Source organism: Phoxinus phoxinus (assembly GCF_949152265.1).
Source record: "Phoxinus phoxinus genome assembly, chromosome: 9".
NCBI lineage: Eukaryota > Metazoa > Chordata > Actinopteri > Cypriniformes > Leuciscidae > Phoxinus > Phoxinus phoxinus.
Window position 1 is genome coordinate 21217675 of NC_136884.1, and position 15922 is coordinate 21233596.

At 39.2% G+C, this 15922-nt stretch overlaps 1 protein-coding gene across 1 annotated transcript; it reads left to right on the top strand.

Moving 5' to 3' along the window:
• The first annotated feature begins 2352 nt into the window (after window positions 1–2352).
• On the top strand, window positions 2353–15390 carry LOC307003818 (uncharacterized protein). Its single transcript, XM_079622637.1, has 3 exons — window positions 2353–2419; window positions 3626–3757; window positions 13784–15390. Exons 2-3 carry the CDS (start codon window positions 3673–3675, stop codon window positions 14974–14976), a joined length of 1278 nt encoding a protein of 425 aa, XP_079478763.1. The 5' UTR covers window positions 2353–2419; window positions 3626–3672; the 3' UTR covers window positions 14977–15390.
• The last annotated feature ends 532 nt before the right edge of the window (window positions 15391–15922 follow it).

The following is a 15922-nucleotide window of genomic DNA, read 5'->3' on the forward strand; positions in this document are numbered from 1 at the left end:
AAATTCTTGGCTCAAAGCTGCGCTTAAAAGTGAGTCTATCAAGCATCTCAGTCGTAATTTAAAGGATAATTCCGGTATTTAACACCTTGAGTCTATATTGTAGTTTGTTTTGGATGAACAAGAGTGGTGGACAACATTTTTTTGACAATGGTTCCTCTCTCGAGTTTTTGACTATAATAGAATTGGCCATGGACCCATTTAACATTGGAGTCAATGGGCATGTCCGAAAATGTCATTAAAACAGCCAATAATGTTCGTTTACAAAACTGTTAAACTCACCGAGTGGTTAGTGGTGTTCGTTGATGATTATAAACAATATATCGTCGCAATATATGATTCCAATCCGTTTATTTTGCTATAGTGGAACTATTTTTTCAGACACTTCACAACCGTGTAACTTCCGCTCAATATTTGAATCTGAAGCGTTAGCACACTCCCGACCACTTGATGGCGATAACCGATGTTTATGTCTCGCGGGAGACTCACGGTCACAGTCGAGTTCAACTTCATATTGCACTGGTCAGTGGTCACGTCTTTCAATATTTTCAAGGTTTTGTTTGTTTATTTCGCTTACTCTCCCGGAGCACAGTTGCTCTGCTCGCTAGCCTTATGAGAAACGGAAGAGAGCAAAAAGACTACATCGACCAAATGTAAACAGCCCCCTTTCCGTTTCCGGTAGCGCATTTATATTAACGAGCACTCAGTCGTTCAACAGAATTCAATGGGATTTTACAAAATGACGAATAAAACACGACAGAAACTGTATTTCGCAACACTTTTTGTTTCTGGAACATCAACTAACACCACTAATCACTCGGTGAGTTTAACAGTTTTGTAAACGAACATTATTGGCTGTTTTAATGACATTTTCGGACATGCCCATTGACTCCAATGTTAAATGGGTCCATGGCCAATTCTTTTAAAGTCAAAAACTCGAGAGAGGAACCATTGTCAAAAAAATGTTGTCCACTACTCTTGTTCATCCAAAACAAACTACAATATAGACTCAAGGTGTTAAATACCGGAATTATCTTTTAAGTGAAGTGTAGGACTACATCTTAAGTGTCTTAGAGATGATTCACGACACTTTGCTGTACCACAAAACAGGGTTTGGGATGACGATATAGGCATGGACCAATCACTGAATAGATTTCCTTATTTAAGAATATTCTCAGATAAATTCACATTGAATGGGGAAATACCAAAGAGGAGTTTGCATTCAACACACATTTCACAATAAAGAATTGTGAATAATTTAAACAAAACATGTTTAAAATGTTCTTATGTAATTTTAAACCGGTGTGCTGTTAACTGACCTGGCAATATATATCCTAGATTTTATGACACATTCAGCCACCATGGATTCCAAAAGAAAACCGAACTGGCGGCAGGAAGAAGCGCTACTGCTTGCTGAATTAGTTGAACAACAAAACCATGTTATAAAAGGCAAGTTCAGCCCAACATTAACCAGCGCTGACAAAGATGATCTGTCCAAACGATACCGTTTGATTAACTGTTCGTCGTCAAAAACATTCTTCCTCTCCTGAAAGATTAGCACAGGTCTGTCTCCTCAGTGTCATCACAAGCCCTATACAGGCAACTCCTAACCACTTGAGAGAGATCTCGAGCTGTCTTAAATAACTGAGAGAGTAATGATTCTTAGTTTTAAGAAATTTGATAACTTGCTTTTATACTTACAGTAAGTTTGAAAGTAGGAGTATATTTCATAAAGTCTCAGCACTTAAGATTAAAATGGCACTTTGAGAAGCTTGATAAATACTGGACCTGAAACCTGAATGCATACTACACAATTAGGACATCATATTGTAGGTTAAACCTGTACGAACGCACACACACACACACACACACTCACACACACACACACACACACGCACACACACACGCACACACACACATACACACACAATCTCCTTGTTATTCTGTTTTAGTTACTGCACAAATAATATCTGTTGACATGTCATCTATTGATTGTTACATGTGTTGCATATATCCATTGGTTGTTGCATACAGTCTGTGGCCTTAATAGTTTATTGACACCTTGCTTTTTGTACAATAATAAATGTCAGGGTTATTGCTCTTTTGTACAACAAAATCCATAAAAAATAATGCGGGGAAAATAGCTTGTAATAATGGCTTGTTGTTTTACCCAAATGGTTTCCTAACACACACATTACAGGTTTGGCTTTGAAGGACATTCTCACACTTTCTTTGGTCATTTACATTTCCAGCACATCATTATACAACAGTTATTTATTATTTTCACCAAGAAATAAATGCGCATTTTCTCTGACAACTATTGTGTTTTAGACTGTTGGTTTGGACTTTTATTTTGGTCTGGTGGCGTGATGTCATAAGGCTGCGCCGCAGTCTGCGTCTGGTGTGATTCGGCAGGTGAAAGGTTTGTGTTATTAAGCATTTAACGTCTCTACGTCTCATTCCGCTCCCTATGTCGTGAATGTGGTATATTGTAAACAAGAAGCTATGAATAACATGGGCTTGCCTTTTCGAAAACCAGACTCAATGGAAACGATTGATTCGCAAGCTGTGTTTTATTTAAAAAGATGCGCTCAAGAAGTCGCTGTGGTCAGCCATACGTGGCTTCGTCGTTTCAGAAAAGCAGCAATTACTTTCCAAAGTAATCACAGTAAAAAAGAAGAAAAGACAAAGAAAAAATCTCAGGACAAATGACAGTCATTTATAATGTAGTGATGGGAGAAACGAAGCTTTTCAAAGCTTCGAATCAATAGCACCAATTGCTTCGCACTGTTTCCAAGCGTTTGAAACGCCACACCGGTCAAAACAGTGGAAATGCAACAAAAACTCAAGCCAATCATGCATAAAAATGCTTTTACAAACCCATTGCAAATGTTTTATTGGAAGTACAATCTATAAAATACAATTAAACAGTCATCTAATACCTGCTGTCTGTATAATGTGTTATTTTTTTAAATAAATTTTCAGGGCTTGTTTTGTTTGTTCCATGCATGGCTCAGGTAAACAGGCCAATAAGAGATTATTAACTGTTATTATTAATATTAATTATACTAATATCTCATTAAAACGTCTACAAATGTATAAAAAACTTTCAGAGATCAGGTAAAAAAGCAAAAGATTTGGCAAAAGCGCCAATCACTAATGTAATGGTATTTTTCTGAAATTAGCCTTGAATATAACCACAGCACAGTAATGGTCATTGCCGTTTACACCGCTCTGCGGAGTAGAAGTGATGCTAAGGTGGAGCCATAGCATCAAGGTCCAGCATATATGCTCCCGAAGACAGCACAGCAGTCAATCATAACTTTATAGCATGAAATATCTATCTAAACCCAAACTTATTGGAATAATGAACACTTGAACATACGTCTGCGTGATACGAAAATGTACCTAAAATGACAGAAACTTTCTTTGGGAAAAAAATTATTTGAAGTGTAATTGGATTTTTTAGTTTGGCTCGCGTCCCATTCGATTATATGGAGAGGGTGAGATTTATGACCTTTACTGCAGCCAGCCACACTACTGAACTATGAGCTGAATGAGATGCCCCCTTATATTTAGTTAGATTTATTTTTCTTTCTGTTAATTATTCTCATCTTAAACCTGACAGAGTGTCCAAACACACACGACTGAGATCCACGTGACACTATTATAAAGATGGCGTTAATTAAAGAGGGGAGTGAAGACATGAAGATTGAAGAAACATTCAGAGCGAAAGAGGAAGATACTGAGACACAAACAGGTTGGTTTTATTCTCAAAACTGAACTCAGTCATTTGATCCTTATTAAAAAATGTTTCTGTCTTTTTTTTTTTTTTGCAAAAGATGAAATGTGAGTGATCAACTTTACATTTATTGTCTACAAATGCAGATTATTGTTTCAATCAGTTAATCTATCAATCATTTTTTTCCATTAATCTAACGATAATTTTTCCCCCCCAGTTACTCTATTGGTTATTTTCTGAATAGAATCCTGAAATGTTTTGTTTGCTCTGTAGATTAAAGTAGCATTTTGATTATGTGAATTCAGCTGTGTGATCAAACAGCTGAAGTCAACCGCCAGTGGCGCCTCCAGAAATTTTTCATAGGGGTGGCCAGATGGGGTCACTTAAAATCTTGGGGTGGCACACCAAAACAATAAACCATAATTTCAGAATTTTATTCTACTGTTGTAGTAAACCGGCCTGAAGAAAACTATCAGAAAGACTAAAGGAAACTCCTACTGATATACTTTGGTTTATTGTGTTATATTTAACGGACAGTGCATCACGTTGCATGAATTTCTTAAATGAAATAAACAGAGTTCACAAGCAGGTTAATACATACTCCATTTCATCATCGTAAATAACACATATGACTCGACTGACAGAACTAGGAACTAACAGACACATGAAGTAAACTTGTGTGTAGTTTATAAAGTCCAACCTTGCACTTGAAAACAATCTAAACTCTGTTTTTATGACGCACCTCTTATTGATGCGACTTCCCAGCAGCGAGAGATGTGAGACTCTGCTGGTGCTGACGTAGCTCCGCCCGCAATATCACGCACACAAATGCGAGTGATGCAACAGCCAATGTCGAGTTTTCCCAATTAATGCATGAATTTAACAGCATTATTTAAACTACGGTACACATATACATAGGTAACTCTTGTCAAAACGTGTCAAAGACGCATCAAAAAGCTGTTGTAACAGTATACTGTAACCATTTGGCACTTAAAAAGCAAGTCACGACACATAATTCCGTCTTCTTTTACTAAAGAATATTTTTTACTTATTTACTTACTGGTAGTCTTCGTCTTCTTTCTTAAAGGGGGGGTACAATGGTGTTTCATGTATTCAGAGTTGTTTACAGTGTTAAAGAGATGAATTCTCATGCTAATAATGGCCAAAGTTTGAAAAGTTATTTTGAACGAATAACAGAGAATTTCTGTGCTGAAAATCATACTTCCGGGTTGCAACACGTTTCGGCTGTTTTTTTTCTATCGTAGATCTAATGACGTAGACCAGAGTGGAACTCCTTATATGAGCATTGCTCTCGGAAAAGCGCGTTCACGCACACGTCGACCAGAGGAGAGAAAGACCGCGCTCATCGACGCGCTACTACCGGAAATCATCATCAGCAGCGCTAAATAGGAATGGTTGATGTCAAGAATGTCTCCAAAAAAGTGTGTTTTGGGATGTGAGGGAAAGTTTACCTTGTTCAGCTTCCCAAAGAACCCAGTGTTACTGGAACAGTGGGTGCAGTTTGTATGTTGTGGAGGCTCCCGCTTGACTCTATAGCTCCGCCCACGCCCAGAATCAAGGACCTCGGCTTTTTCCGGTTAGAATCGGAAAGCTTTATTTTTATTTTATAAATATGATGAAACTAAAGACTTTTTGGAGATATGAAGGACGCACTATTACTCTATAGGTACTCAAGATTAACATGAGATTGACTGAAACTAAGTATTTTACCCCCCCTTTAACTTCTTTTAAAATTGTTGACCGACGGGCATGCGCTGAGCTGTTGCTGTCTGAGCGCGCAACAGCGGCATGTACGGAGGGGCGGGGGAGGGGCGGGCTACTGTGTGCGATCGAAAGTCTAGATCAGCTTGCCTGCCTGGCTGTGCATTAGGGATGAAATGCATAACTGATGCTACTAAAATTTATACTGGCCAGTGGGGTGGCCAGTGGGGTGGCCAGTGGGGTGGCCAGGAGTCGGCCAAGGGTGGCCACGGCCACCCCTGGCCACCCCCTGGTGGCGCCACTGTCAACCGCATTCTAACTATAGCGGTAACCATAGCGATAGAGGGGTGGGAGATATTGACAAAAATTAATATCTCAATATCTTCATCACGATTCGGCTCGCGCTGCACTGACATATTGACATTGATGGTCCGAACAGATAAAGTGTCCGTGAAGCACAAAATAATAGCGCAGTTTCGTTCCGCTTTTATTACGTTTACCCAGAGGTTTGCCATTGATGTTGTGCAACGTTATGGTGGTCGCGCCAGCGCGGATTTTGGTCGGCAGGAAAAAATGGTCCAACAAATCGCTCGGTTTGTATGCGTAACCGAAAGCCTCGTACCGAATGGTTCAATACGAATACGTGTACACCCCTATTTGCAAACAGTACTTCTATTAGTAGACTAACAACAATGTGACTACCCATTTACTAGAAGTTAAAAGAAGCCCTGTTCGGAGGCTATTACGGTGGATCTCTTGGGAAAATGTATTCCATCTTTTGGACTCATCATTATGCAACGCAATGTTCTAATGATGCAATCATAAAACTCGCCACTTGAGGACGCCACAGACATTTAAGAAAAACTTTTTAACTTCAGTTTTCCGCAAACAACGCATATGTTGCCTTTTCTATCAGCTATTTCATTAATCGTTCATCGGCTTTACTCTTAACGTTTTTGGATTGTTGCTTCAACCTAAGAAACGTCATAACACACAGGTAAGAACTCCGTATTGCAAATTAGTAGCAGCAATTACTCTCGTGCAATTGAGGAACGATCGTGATTTTGTACCAAAAAAAAACAAAATACAGTCAAACAAACCCCATACAGTATTAAAATCGCTACATATCATAGTTTAGAAGGTTATAGTGTGTGTTATTTGTTTTCTCTTTAACTTCCTTCAGCTCTAGTACTAGTATCGGAAATGCCGCCGATACCAATAAAAATTCTGGCATCGGTATCGGCGAGTACTTGTACCCATGTACCGATCCGATACCATTTTCATAAACAATACCTAGTTATTGCACGCTAGCTTTGCTTAACGCTGCAAATCGGAGATCAAGTCTTCTTCGCTGCTCTAAACGGTGGTTGCCCGTGGCAACACAGGAAGTTGTGCTGTGTCGCCACAAGCAACCACCGTTTAGAGCAGTGAAGAAGAAATTAAAATGCACGCGCTAGCAGTATGTCTGCAGTTTGGCATATAACCGACAAAATTGTCGTGTTTATTGTTCTGGATGACCAGCCACTGTCAGTCGTCAAAAAAGTTGCATTTTGACGCTTAATTGAACGTTTGGAGCCCCGGTACAGTTTGCCTGGTCGCAAATAACGTTACATCTCTGAAACAGCGCTCCCTAAGCTATAGATGGGTTTCCGTTTCTCGAATTACCCATTATCCTCTGCGGCGCACCGCGATGTTGTGTCAAAGCTATCATGCTCGTGTTTACCGCCTTTTCATTTACCCAAGTATTTTTGACTCTTGTGTTGAGATAACGATGACAAAGTCCTCCAAACCTGGCGACAAGGTGAAGGTTATTTATAGCATGAATTCTCCTGCATTGAACTTGTTTTAGCGACTGCCAAAGTGAATGTTTGTCCCGCCAAAGTCTTATTTGATCGGTGAGTAATGTAGATGAACTGCTGCGCTTGTGACAGGGTGCATGTTTAACTGAAAGAACGAGCAGAAAGAGAGAGAGAGACGGTCGCGCGCGCGCGCGCGCGCACTCCCTCTTCGTAGCCAGGCGAAAGTGTAAACAAGACTTCACCGTCTCCAAACTAAGCGCTGTCTTGCTCTCTCTCTATATAGTCGTTTTCAATCGACAACATGTACATACGGCTCGCATGCATTTAATGTATTTGTGTGTACTCTTCTCTGGGCGTACTGTAGTCGCTAGTGTGTTTTTGCACTGACAAGGAGCCATGTGATTAATGGCTAGGCTAACACAATCATCATAATGTGCATGATAATCATGAAAATAAAACAACGTAGAATTAAAGGAACTCAGCTGTTTATCAATTTACCTGAGATAAAATGATCGGAGCAGACTTTTTAGTGTCTTTTGTTTGGGTCAGGATCGAAGCCCTCTCTGTTGATTCTCGCCAGCCATACGTTACGTCTCTTGTACGAAAGCCTTTCCGTCTCTGTTCCTATGTGATAAATCACTTTTGGAATATCGAAATATTGTCTCTTCGTCGTGTCGGGATCAGCACGATTCGTACAGCCCCACACAACACAGGTGTGTGACCCATTGCTTCAGGATATTATCATGCTCCGTAACACAAACACTTGACACACAAGATGGCGCCGTAAGGAGTTGCGGGAGAAATGTGACGTCATCGTAAATCTATCTATTCCAGACAGTGCGTGAACACATTTCATGTAACGTTAAACTAAAAGATGTGCAAACAATCAGCTTTACTATCGATATCTGGAGTTTGACAAGCACAGTGACGCCGTCATCTTAAGTTTTAAAGAGATTATTTTCTTAAATGATTCATATATCATTTTTTTGAGTCCTAGATTTATTTGTTGTACTGTTTTTTATACAGTTATATTGTAAAACTAAAATACCTTTTTCAGTTTACAGTATTAGATTTGTGGCTGCATTTGAAGTAATTTTTCACTTAAAAATAAATAATATACTACTGTGAAATGTATGTCAGATAATAAAATATATTCTAGTTCACTGTGTGTATTTGTTCATGTTTTATTAAGGGATAAGTCTGAAGCACACCATAAAATAATTCTATCAATTCATACAGGGTTAGTATGAATTGCAGCTGTATAGATACACACCCAGGTATCGGATCAGTACTCGGTATCGGCCGATACCCTGAGTCCAGGTATCGGAATCGGTATAGGGAAGGGAAAAAGGGTATCGGAACATCTCTATTGACAACACGTATTTAATGTCCAATCGAGGTGTGAGTTCGTCCATTAGATATTTTAAATAACCGTGTTAAATGCTTTAACTGGTTGTAGAGAGTACGTTTAAGCCGTGCATCTCACAGCCACGGCAGCTTGTTAAAAGCAGAATGCTGTATGAACTGTATTTCACACAGCCGTAATAAGCACAAAATATGGGACTGACAACCGTATACGAGTGCTGTGTAAAAATTAAATGTAATAGTCTAAATACTTGAATACTAAATAATAATTAAAAGCTGTCAATTTTAACATTTATTAGCCTTTTAAAATATGTTAAAAGGCTAATAAGGCTGTGCCCTTCAATACATCAAGGTTTAGTTTTTTTTCTATTGGCCCAGTCAGACCGGTTCAGATTCTGTCAAAATGCTCAAAAAAAGAGATTGTTTTCGTTGTTTTTGACCCATGCAACCTTGTAAACGGTGCTTTAAGATTTTTAGGTAGGTCTAACAGGAAGAATATATACAGACATTGAATAAATCAAACACTTCAGTCTTCACTGCATGGATTATAAATGAAGCTACAAAAGTTATTCAGTCAAGAGCTGTGACTGATTTTCTTTTTTTTTTTTATCGTTAAAGGGATACTTCAGCATTAAGCTTTGTATCAGTAGAAAACCTGTAGTATTTTCAAATCACCATACTTCCCTCCCTCATGTCCCCCTGAGACGAGAGATTTATGTATTTTTTTTTTCTGGAAAAAATCCTCAGATGATGCATCTGAGGATTTTTTGGCCAGAGGCTAGAGACTACAGCCAGTATTAGGCGTTAGATCCGCATGTTTTAAACCGGCCCATAGAGGACGGGATCTCACTCACAGAATGTACCAATAGTGTCAGCCATCTTTTTTTAGAAGCTAAGCTAACAGGCTCTTGTTCTGTGGAGAAAGCTGAGTATTAGGGGTTACCATACATCCTTTTTCCCGGACATGTCCGGCCGTCGAGATCGTCCAAAATGTCCGGGATTCTGGACTTTCTACAGTTGCTATTCATTGTTTACATGCACACCTTTTGTTTCAATCTAACTGAATTCATTCCGATTGGTGAATCTGAATGTAGTGTTTACATGAACGCTAAACAAGTGATCGGTTGATGTGCCTTTTAGCATTGCTAAGAAAATTCCCGCTCCTCCCTGAGAGATAGCCTATGAGACCGGTGCGTCTCACAGGTGTTGCTCATCAGTAATCACACCACCGGCCTCGCGTCGTTTTCCCGCGGCCCTCAGCCTTGTCCTGCTCGCCACAGTAAACATACTGAATGGCGACTGTAGAACGCAAAAGCCGAATCCTGGACATTTTGTGCCAATTCCGGCAGATTTGTCATGGAGACTCACAATAAAATGACGTCTTTTAAGTTTCGAGTCAACTAGTAGCCAAGCCTAGTTGTTTAACTGGGCTCTTACCGGTAGGCGTGGCTTGGGAGTGGCCTCGTAGGGCAGCAAAGCAAGTGCATTCTGGGAGTTGTTGTCTTTCATCCACATGAGCCAAAAATACATTTCCTGGCTTTTCTCAGTCTAGAAGGCTCCCAATTCAAAAATAATTTCACATTTCTTCTACATAAATGACCCATTTTAAAGCTGCAGTCCGGCACTTTTTTGGGTTTAAAAATATCAAAAAAGACATTTTTGAAAAAAAACGTAACCAGCCAGTGTTCAAAACGATCTGCTTGCCTTACCTCGATTCAAAACGGTAAGCTTGTAATAATAAATTTAATTCCAGTGGTACTGGTGGATTTCCGCGGGAATTTCGAGCATGTCTTTGCGTCATTACGTCACTTCTGTACACATAGAGAAGGAGTCCCCGGCTAGCGTGTGTGGATGATGGAGGTGGAGGTTTAGCTTAGCACTTGGTATGGCGGATCCCGAAAGTTTAAAGCGACAATCACCAGTGACAACTGGAGATTCACCAGTTGTAAAACCCAAAGACTTCGGACTTCAGAGTGGCTACAGAAAAAATATATTTTTCACGTTTTGACGTGATATAAGCAATCGTTAGATTTAATCAGCATGATATAGCTACTGCAATGCTTCCCCCCATCCCCCGAATTTGGTCAGAACAAAAGTGAATGTTTCTTACTTGTTCAGATGACATTTTCCGATGAAAATTCTAATGTTGACACTTTCAAAAAGTATACTCTGAGATTGCTGATGACAGTACAGTATCCACAGCGACGCGGCAGCGACAGGTTTCCCTCAATACATTGTGTTCATCCGCGCTGTTTCATGCCGATTTACTACCCACGCACAGTTAATAATTCCGCGAATAACTGCAATTGCAGATTTCGAACAGAGATGGCGACAAAGAGGAAAAATGACGGACTGCAGCTTTAAATACACATTCATATTTCCAGAGGTGAAGTATCCCTTTAATGACTTCCGGTTTATTAAAGCTGTCACTTTAAGATAATACCGCACATGACACAGATCTGACACGCATACCATCTTCTCTTACTCTTTATGCTCATTTAAGACTTGAGTGCTTGTGAGGATATTTGACTAAACTGGCATTTTGGCATAATTTTGTGTGTTTTTGTCCATTCAAACGCAGTCTGAAGCGGCTTTCTGTGCGCACGAGTCGTATGTGTGTCACACAGACATGAGGTTTACAGACAGCACTGCCTTCTCTTTTGTCTTTTCGTGGTTGTTTTAAAAGCATTTGCATGAATAAGAGCATGATCATATAATGTAACAAAGGATGATGGAAAAATTTTTACCGCAAGTTGATTGCGGTAAATATTTGTAATGCGTTAAACTAAAAAAATATTTGCATGTGTTAACGTGTTAATTTTAAGAATTTTGGACGTGTGGGGCGAACTATTTATTTTCTTAGCTGAAGCCGACAACGGGACAAAATAAATGTAAAGAGAGACATAGTGGAGTTCCTATTTTTGTTTTGACAAATATAATCAATTCTGTAGTCTACCCCTTACATGACCTGGCAAGTGACATTATTCTAAAACGCATAAGATATTTTCATGCAGTAATGTGATGTACGTGACAACCAAAACGTGAAGTAAGCCGCGTCATGGTAGGTGCGCTGTATGTTTTCCTGCTTTTTTGTCTTTTGCCAATCACACTATGATATATATATATATATATATATATATATATATATATATATATATATATATATATATATATGTGTATATATATGTATGTATGTAGTTTTTAATTTCTCAAGTAATTACCAACAAAGTTCATAGTCCAGTAAGTCCACTGCAACATCTAATATCATATAGGGCTGTTTTTTTTTTGCGGTTATAAACATAAGATGCTGGTCAGTGTAATGAAGAAAAAAAAAAAAAACTTCACGGAAAGGAAACAAAAAGGTGGCAGATTTCCTTTTTCTTTTTACAAAAACACAATGTTTTATTTAATATTTAGTCCTTTCAGTTGGGAAGACTTTTGATGACTCCCATCATCCCCAATGTCACTTCTCTGTGTTTTACGGCCCTGACGAGAACATCGGTCTCTTTGGCTGTGAACTGCTCCTGGCAAATCCGCCGTTATAATAGCGATCCGCCATGGAACAAGCGCGCCGGCTCTTAAAGGGAATGTGAGAGGACGCTCTGATTGGTTTATTTCACGTTACGCCCAAACCACACCTATGAATAATGAAGCTACTTTAGACCAACCCCTTTTAGATTTGCGCCAGGCGCAAGAGTCGTTTATCCCGCCGGGAAAATAGCAACAGCGCCGGGATCCGCCCACAAATGTCCTTGCGCTTTGACACTTGCGTTTCAGATCGTTAAAATAGGGCCCATAAACATATTTTCCTATTATATTTTGCCTGGAAACGCTTCCAACACGCTTGCGTGTCGCGTGAAATATAGGCGTCGGTTCTATTGCTAGCATGCACGCGTTTTCCACACGAGACGCGCAAGCAGTGTGCAAGCTCTAACCTGTTAACATGGGAGCCGAAATAAAAACGGACACGCCACGCAGCTGATTACGCCACGCATCCAGTGTGTCACCAGCCTTAGTTATTTATGCAGCGGACCTTATGCATCTGTAGGAGTTTCCCTTTCAGACGCAAAATTTATGGGAGAGTTTTTTAAATGAATCATGCAACTCGATTTACTAATGTTTGCACTCGTCAATGTACTGGTGTTTGCGCCATTTATCGGACCTGACGCAGTCTAATTAATTATACAGTGCTGCCTCAACACTGACTAGTTGATTATGATAATTGGTCCTAATATTACCATAATAGCAATTAGGGGTGTGCTGATTGATTGGCTAACGATCGCTATCGGCCGATAATCGCTTTGGGAATTTTGATCGGTGGTCTCTATAAAGGCTGATCTCATGCTGAAACACTCAAAGCGCACACACAAAAGGCCGCTTCACAAACAGCTTGTGAGTACCAATTTGCACTTATATGGTCAAATGCATGTACTAAAATTACCGTCTTGATGAGTAAAAACAGTCGGTTTTGTCTTAAGTGAACATTTGAGAAAGTTGTGTAACAGTATATATTGAATCCGTTCTGCTCTTAAAGTGACAGCAGCCTAATAATCCTGCTGCTGTCTCTGTTTTTTTCTTTGTCTTTTGTTGTTTGATTAACATTAATGACACTCACTGCTCTTCAATGACTAACATTTGTAACCTTAATTGTAAGGATTAATCTGTATTTAATTTATTCAGGGAAGACTCTCTTTAGTATTCTTACATCAATACTACTACTACTGTTAGACCTACCTGAAAAACAAACAAACTTAAAAGTACTGTTTATTTTGTATCTTTATTCAATTTTATTTATTTGTGCTACTGCTTGTAAATTGTTTATTTGTTCCTATTTTATTGCTGAATATTACTGACTGTCTTTTTTTGTGAATTCAATTCAGAGTTTGAAATCAGGCTTGTGCTGTGTGACAGCTATTGTGCAACAATTGCCCCTTTGTTAAAACAAAAATGCACTACATAATCTGATCAAATATTTAGGTGAAAATTATATCTTTTTTGAAAAATGTCTACAAAATGCTACCTCTTTCATTTGCTTAGTGGGAGTAGGATATATAATATATGTTTAGTTTTGATGCTTTAAATGTCTAAATGATTTAATGTCTGTTGGTTTGTATGCTATTAACCTGTGGTTAACTTGTATTTGCCTTTTTTGCCCTAGACTTGATGTTGCTGAAAGGGAAGAGTCAAGAACTGAATGAAATGGAAAAGAAACATTTGAACAAGAAACGTCATGATTTAATAACTGGAAAAAAATATTTTAAATGCTCACAGACAGAAAAGACTTCCTCACTAAAAAGAGCTAAAAGGACAGCAACTAGAAGTTATTTCACATGCCAAAAATGTGGAAAAAGTTTTAATCGAATAGGAAACCTTCAAGTCCACATCAGAATTCACACTGGAGAGAGCCCTTTCAGCTGCCAACAGTGTGGGAAAAGTTTTAATGAAAAAGGAAGCCTTAATGTCCACATGAGAATTCACACTGGAGAGAAGCCTTACACCTGCCAACAATGTGGAAAAAGTTTCAGTCGAAAAGGAAATCTAAAGACTCACATGAGAGTTCACACTGGAGAGAAGCCTTACACATGCCCTCAGTGTGGAAAGTGTTTTTCACAGAAAAAAGGCCTTAATTCCCACATGAGGAATCACACTGGAGAGAGCCCTCACATCTGTAAACTGTGTGGGAAAAGCTTCTCACAAAAAGCAAATATTAAGACTCACATGAGAATTCACACCGGAGAGAAGCCGTATATATGTGTTCAGTGTGGAAAGAGTTTTACACGTAAAGCAAACCTTGATTCCCACATGAGAGGTCACGCTGGAGAGAGTCCTTACACCTGCAAACTGTGTGGGAAGAACTTCACACAAAAAGTGAGTCTTAAGGGTCACATGAGAATTCACACCGGAGAGAAGCCGTTCACATGTGGTCAGTGTGGAAAATGTTTCAGATGTAAAGAAAACCTTATTCGCCATGTGAGGATTCACTCAAGAGAAAACTGTTTAATATGTCAGCAGTGTGGAATGAGTTTTACAGACAGGAATCACCTTAGGAATCATGTAATAATTCACACAGGAGAAAAGCCTTTTATGTGCCATCACTGTGGAAAGAGTTGCACAAACAAAGCAAATCTTGAGGTTCACGTCAGAGTTCACACTGGCGAGAAGCCTTTCACTTGCCCTCAGTGTGGGAAGAGTTTCACACTTAAAGGAAATCTTAAGACTCACATAAGAGTTCACACTGGAGAGAAGCCTTTCACGTGTCTTCGGTGTGAAGAGTGTTTCACATATCAAAAAGACCTGAAACGTCATTTGCGAACTCATTCTGAAAAAGAAATGGCGAAGTTCCGAGTGTGACAAGGTGTTTAGAAAAAAGCTATTTCAAATATCACCTGCACATTTACTCTGGAATAAAGACAATTTAATTGTGGTAGCAATGAGTTTTATTTTGCCGTCACACTTACAGAAACACCTGAAAAGTCATGCAGATGTGAGACCCTATTTGAGACCTTAGTGGAAAGGTTTTTAAATGGCTCAGCAATTTAAAAATAGCTCTGGAAAGTATGTAACTTAAATTTAGGCTATATTCTGTTTGTATAGCGGCAATGCTTCATTCTACTTATTGATACCTCAGAATTAAAATGTAAGTGTGTCTTGCTTGTGAAATGCCACAATGTTAAAGGAGAACTCCGGTCAATTTTAACATTGAGCTCATTTTTTTGTAAATTTTGAGTGCTGTCAATACAGAGAACAACGACAAAAATCGATGTTGCCTACACCGTGTTATCCTCTTTTGCACCCTGTTGACTTCAATGGGGCAAGTTTTAAACCTGCTTTTAGCCTCTTAACATCCTTAAAGGGATAGTTCACTTTGAAATTAATTTTTGATATGTTTTAGCTTACCTCAAGGGCATCCAAGATGTAGGTGTCTTTGTTTCCACAGTATTTTCAATTTTGATATTTTTAGGTCAAACCGTTCTTGTCTGTCAGTCATATAATGCAGGTCTATGGGGTCCACCTCAAAGAGCATGCACAGGGAAGTCAAAATTAAACATGATTTAATGACTCGTAAATGTAAGTACACATTGATGGCCTAAGACACGAAACAAGCGGTTTGTGTGAGAAAACGAACAGTATTTATATCGTTTTTACCTCTTGTAACACAGCCATGTCCAAGTGATCTGAGGGCGCGAGCACATCCTGGTGTGTGACGTGTACACAGACTGGTGCATAGATGTATACACTAGATGTCGCCTTGGCTACGGCAGTTCATTGGAACGAATGTCTTTAATGCGACATCTAG